At 41.7% G+C, this 6530-nt stretch overlaps 1 protein-coding gene across 4 annotated transcripts in view; it reads right to left on the bottom strand.

The window, feature by feature from the left end:
* Positions 1 to 3186: 3186 nt before the first annotated feature.
* slc38a4 (solute carrier family 38 member 4) overlaps positions 3187 to 6530 on the bottom strand; it is a 37325-nt gene continuing 33981 nt past the window's right edge. For all 4 annotated transcript variants that reach the window (XM_041963957.1, XM_041963956.1, XM_041963955.1 and 1 more), the window contains exon 16: positions 3187 to 6484. In XM_041963957.1, the coding sequence (XP_041819891.1) occupies positions 6380 to 6484 (105 nt within the window). In that variant the 3' untranslated portion in view covers positions 3187 to 6379. The remainder of the gene's footprint in view (positions 6485 to 6530) is intronic.

The raw sequence follows: 6530 nt of genomic DNA, 5'->3' as shown, positions 1-6530 counted from the left end.
TAAAATGACTGTTCCTGTAAATGGAGTCTGGCGGCTTTGGCGAGAGCGATACAGCAGCTCCTTAACTCTTTAACAAAAAGGTCTGTCTCTGTAGGGATCTGTTCCATAATGTTGTCAGGCACTATCTGAGCCTGTCTGTGGCAAAAACAAACACTTTTAGTGGACGCACATTGCTTTTAGCAGAGCAGCAGTTATCTTCATTCAGTTGCATTAATAATGCCCCACGAAAACCAAAAATCTCATGCTCATAATCGATGAATAAAGATGTTTCATATAAAGTTAACTTAAAAAATGACATTACCTTGACTTCTATGCAAAATGGTGATGTGACAGATGGAGGTTACTCAGCCATTGGCCGCTTTAGGAGCCAAGTTCTGCCTTATTTGATAATTTAGAAAATGTCTTATTGGCCAAACTTGATCAGTCGACCTCTAGATTCTAGTTTGTGACACACAGCCTCTTGCCAAGTTACGGTCCGCTCTGTACGCACCGGCATACAAGCCACTATGTTGCACTGGCATGACTCTACAGACAATTATGATGGGTAGTCAGACTAGCAGCTTGCAAGGCTGGGGTGGAGATGCATGCACAGAAGAACAGGTTTCAGCATATGTGTACATATCGTAATGTTGACCTTTTCAAGAAGGCGGTTGACTGAATCATGCTGAACGAACGAATGTTGAACTGGTGTAGCCGTAGGACATAGGCCTACGTCATTACATTCGGAGTATGCACTGCTGCATGTAAACGGAAATATTAGTGAAATATTAAATTTCAGTATGAATAAGTATGACTATTTTTTCAAGATAAGGGCGCAAAATGGAATATTTTGTGCATGTAAACATAGTTAACGAGTCAACACTGCAGCCTGTATTTTGAATTGCCTTAGCGTGTCTATGTGGAAGATGAATGTATTTTTCGAATCAATGACTCCGACATGCACCAAAACCCTCCCATCTGCTACACAAACAGGATAAATAAATCAAATATTAAAATACAGTGGACTCCTGGGAAATGAAAGCATTTGATTCAGTGTCAGCATGCACAGGCTATAGCCATGCATACTGGAGATCTAATTTGTATGATAAATTGGATAAGGGGCTGTTTGCACATTTCTATACAGGGCAGAGTGATGGAGTTACACTAAATTGAACATTCATGCATCAAGACAGGAGAGAGGGAGAGACAGAAGGGCAGAGGGGTGCATGTACATGAGTTCAACAGTATGGAGGAGAGTGCTGACAGCACAGCGAGCGAGGTGAACGGAGGATACAGCAGGTCATCATCCAGAGGTCAGAGCTCACAGTGTTGTGTAACCAGATTTACAACAAAACCGTGTGGTGGAACGTGACCCGCATCCTGATGTGGGGATGCTGCGTAGTCTCTCTGCGTCCTGCTCCCATGCAAACAAACACATTAATAACAAACTCGCACCTGCAGCCTCAGCCATACAAACACGTCAGCCACCCTCTGTTAATGACAAGCTAAACCACGAGCCTCACCTCATGGGAACTGTGACACTTGTACATTCATTCTATTAAGTAAAAGATGGAAAAGTCTTTACAGTACAGACTGAACATTTTACAACCAATGTTGATCGTTCTAGCTGGATATAAATCTCAGTCAAGCTGCTGGTGCTCAGAACATGAAACCAAGATGAGATGTTGCCAAACATTTACTCAGTGGGCAGTCTGCACCTCTTCAAAAAGCCTTGACTTCAAAGCTAAAGACCTCGTTGACCACGACCTTTGCAGTTTGCGCACCTCAGATGTAAGAGATGGTAGATTTTTTTTTTGACATTTATGAACAAAAATAAAAAAAACATTGCAAAATGCAATGCTTTGTTCAGTGTTATCACATTTACTAACATTTGTTTGAAACTTTAAAACTCATCCTGAACAAAATGATTAACTATATTTATGTAGTTGCAAATTTGGACTGTAGTAAAAAGTCCACATAAAGTAATACTCCAGTAAAGTAGCAATAATTGTACTTAAAACTGCACTTCGTAGCAAGAATAAAAAGATGCAGTGATGCATGTTGGTATCAAATGGTACAAAATATTCTTAATCATAATTTTGTGTAAATCATTGCCTGGAATTTAGACAAAAACAACAGGATACTGAAACACAGTAGCTGTACTGGTACACATCTATCTTTTCACCTGCCAACAGTCACTGTTGGCTTCTTTTTAACCATGGCTGTGATTTTTCACGTTTATACTGTTCATATTCGTTTTGGAAGGTGGTAACAACGCTCTCTACCAATAGCGGCACCAGGTCAAAGTGCTCCTGGATCATTTTGGGACGCTGTAGCAGGACAACAACCTATTTCAATTTATATTGGGAGACGAAGATTTCTCCATACTTTTTATTGATTTATTTATCTACTTGCCAAAACCAGTTATTAAATTTCAATTTTTACTGAGGGTTTTTTTTCAACCCAATTGTTTTCTCACCATTTTCATGGCTCTCTAGGTCCTCCATACATATACTTTGTCAAGCTTGATGAGCCGAGGTAATCTGGCAAGAAATGGAAAGGTATATTTAATATAGTTTAAAGTTTCCATACTTAACTCTTTAGACAGTTAGATGTGTTTTTTTGCATTGTTTGCACACTGAAAAACACGAATCTAACAGTTCAGTGAGTAACTAGTCAGTAAGTAAATTCCACCTCTGACTGGGCAGATGGCCAGTGGCACTTGGCACTCCCCAGGCCACCCCTTGGACATGCCCCTGCTAACTCATTTCCCTCACCTCTCATTTTGATCCTCTGGGAACATTACAAGCTGGTGTTACATGTCAGCAGTAGATGCTAGCTAGACAGGAACAGGAGAATCTATTTCATTTCTACAGGCCTAATATCATCTGATCATTATGCCAGAAATATGGCTTTGGTGTTACATCCCGAGACTCCAGACTGGACAGACATGTTACGTAAGTTTTGGTGTGTCAAAGAGGGTTTTTTTTTTTATAGTGTTTGAATAAAGCAACTCATACACTCATTCAAAATGAGACTCATTATGTGTACTAGTACACCAATACCATCATTGCTTCTACTGTTTGATAGCTTGGAAATCTGATTGATATCATGAATCAGTCCTGGGTTTTATTGTAAAGTGTGACCTCTTCAAAATAGAGGCAGGTGAAAAAAAATGCACAGAAAAACCTTTTTCATTTCACATTTTTATTGTTCATCATAATGAAACAGCATCACTGATACAAAAACATCCCCTTTGTTTGGGTAAAATTACAAATGTGAATGTTCAGCCTGATCCACAGAAAGCGGAGAGACTGTGAACAGCAGAAACTTTGAGCAAGTGCTTCACCACGGCTGAGGGTCATTCAAAAATAAGGCAGGTGGTTCTGCACGACTCCTTTCAATAAAGGTGTTTTCGTTTCTTTTCTTTTCTACTCTATCCTCTCTAAACACTGTCAAGATTAGCTGTGAACGTGCCCACTTTTACATATTCACAAGTCGACTTCTCATCGAGGCCAGAACAATATACAACAGCATTGTACAGCTTGGCTCAATCATGCAAAAGGTGAAGAGATTTGAAGTTATCCGAAAGTGAGAAGGAAAATTCATCCAGACTCGATACCTGAGATACTACAGAGGGTAGAGGTGTCGCTGTTGGAAATTCTGTTGAAAACCTGCTGCCTCTCTTTCTTCTCTGTCAGAAGAGCAATTAAAAAAGATGAAACCCAACCCAAGGAAGAGAGGAAACTGTTTTGCGGATGAGCAGAATAAGCCACTGACGGCAGAAGGCTAATGAGGTTACAGCCAAAAATTCTGAATAAATGCAGCGAGAGAGAGAGCCAGATTTTCAAACTGAGTACGATCCATTGTTGAACATTCATAGCGAGTACTGCAGGGGCTGCATGGACCCTTTGTTCGTGAAGCTCGCTGACTCCATCAGGCCGTGGAAAGCTTCACTTTCAAGTAACGTCGTGGAAATCAAACCTCAACAAAACTGAGTTTGGAAGGGTTTTTCTATGACAGCAGGGGGTTATAAGCCACACAAGGTATGGACTACAACTGCGCACGGTTGTCCAGGTAGAGCTTCAGAACCAATGAGCACGGGAGGTTCTTGTTCATTTTGTACAACTACACACAGCACTTTAAACAAATTGCTAAAGACGTTCTTCCCTGTGCGAACCTTCCTGTAGTGTAGACACGAAATACTTCTCGTCCTGCTCCTGTTTTTGAAAGCACATTCAACATCAATACTGCTTATTTGTGGCTTTAATTGCAACCCGGTGTTGGTCAGCAGGAGCCGATAAGCTACAGAAATGTGCTGCCTTGTTTCCGAGACTTCTGGGAAAACCATGTTCTGAAGTAGGCTGTTGATTAATTCATCCTGATACGACAAGTTAACATCAAAACATAAAAATGGATATATAGAGACCAGATTTTCTACAAATATACAAGCAAGAGAAAAAAAAAGATCTAACACATGTTATATATATTTATATATGTACTAGAACAAACAGTGGATCGCAGAAGACTTGTAAGGCCGAGTCCCCCAACGACCCACTCACAGACAATGAGTGTCAGTGTACCATAAAATAAAGATTATTTACAGAGCATATACAATTGTCCAAAAAGACCATGTTTGTAATCCAAAAACATGCACATAATACACTATTTCATTTGAAATATCTATTCGTTTCACGTACGTAGATCCGCAAAGGATCTATTAATGTTGTCAACTTTGGCTGGATGTGTTCGTGACACGCAACGGCATCGGAGAAGAGCTGAGATGAGGTCATGGTGATATCGTCATTGACTCTACCAAAGGCACTGGTGTTACAAGCCAATTACAATGAGAACAATCCAAAAGGCACCGTTTAAAAATAATCCTGTTAGCGTTTTATCTGATTATTGATTGAATGTACGACAACAGTGAACACTGAAATCATGTAACCGCCTGCTGAGCAGATTAAGAACTGAATCAACAAAACAGAAGAAGTGGCCCACGTGTTTACCTACAAAACACACAACCTGAATATGTCTTTTCCGTTTAAAGGAAAAGACATATTCTTTGAGCTTTGTTTACAGACTTGCACTTAAAAAATGGGTCACACCTTAGCTAAATACGAAGCTCGCGACAGGAGACGGTTAGCTAAGCCTCGCTTGAGGAGAGCTAGCTAAGCCTAGCAGTATGACTGATAGCGGGGGAAAACAGCGAGCCAAAGCTAAAAACCCACCAACGACCAACTCCAAAGCTTAGCGGTAGAAACATATCTCAGTAGTTGAATCTGCATGAAAACTGAAACAGACAATGTAAACAAACTGTAAAAACACTGAGTTGTGGGCTAGCGAGCTCCTTAGCGAGCTCCTTTCCTCTGCTTCCAGTCTTTATAGAAGCTGCTGGATAGCATTAGCTTCATATCACAAGAGAGTATCGAATAAGCACATTTCCTAAAATACCAACAACTCTTGCTTGTTTTTAGCAGACATACTTGATTATGTCCCTTGATGCCTTGCATGTTCAGTCCCCTCTGTGACAGTAATAGGCCGTGGGGAAGCTTTAGCATCAACCTGATCAATTGTAACGGCATGTGCATGTAGACTTTGGCAAAGCTTCTGATTGGTAACATGTAGCCGAGCAGTGAGATAATAGAAACGTTCTTGAATCAACGTTCCACATGACTGAATGAAGTTATTGATTAACCGCTGTTTTGAGATGAGCTGACAGCTTCATGAATGTCAGGAATTTTCTGCGGGTCGTTGCTTGAATACAGGCGTAGACGTGTTTTGCTATGTCTATATGTGTGTGTATACTGTATATGCGTGCGTGTGTGTTAGGTGTACACGCAAAGTGAAACTTCTAGGCCCTAGAAGTGCTCCTTGTTTCGTGGGGGACGACGCACTCCACCTCCAAACGTCTCCTGTAAGTGCAGAGGGCCGAGGGACTCCTATCGTCTTTCCAGCCCTGCGGATGGCAGTTCACAGATCTGCTTCAGGTGAGGGCTGCGCCGCATGTGTTTGTTCTGTCTCTTTATAGCTGGAAATAACAACGATGACAGTGATGACGGTGGCACGCCTCTCACTCCCTCTCCAGGGTTTGATTCTCTCGTTTGTGTGGTGTCACATCCAGAACTTTACGGCAACAAAAAAACAAAAACGCAAAAAATTGGAAACAAACGTCTCCCTCCAGTGATTTCCTCTGGGGGAAAAACTGAAGATGTCTGAACCCGGTGCAGCACATTATGTCCATTATGTTGCGGTTTTATGAGCAATGCTTGAGATGTGGCGAATGGAAGGGGACCCAGATGTTGGACCAGTTGAGGAAAACCAAAAGAGATGTGTCGGGGTGGGGGTGAAGGGGGGTTGCTGCACTCTTGAACGCGAATCATGGGGAAGGAGAGGGGGCTTAGTGGCCACCGCTGGAGCCTGGGGGGTTGTGGACCCAGTCCAGGACGATGAGTGACAAGCTGCCAATCATAAAGACGATTCCCACGACTAGGAAGATGGCCGCCTGAAGAGAGAAAGACACAACAAGACACAGAGGAGGGATTGAATAA

Source organism: Chelmon rostratus, chromosome 22 (genome assembly GCF_017976325.1).
Source record: "Chelmon rostratus isolate fCheRos1 chromosome 22, fCheRos1.pri, whole genome shotgun sequence".
Classification (NCBI taxonomy): Eukaryota; Metazoa; Chordata; class Actinopteri; order Chaetodontiformes; family Chaetodontidae; genus Chelmon; species Chelmon rostratus.
The sequence above is the reverse complement of the archived record's forward strand: the minus strand, read 5'-3'. Positions and strand labels throughout refer to the sequence as shown.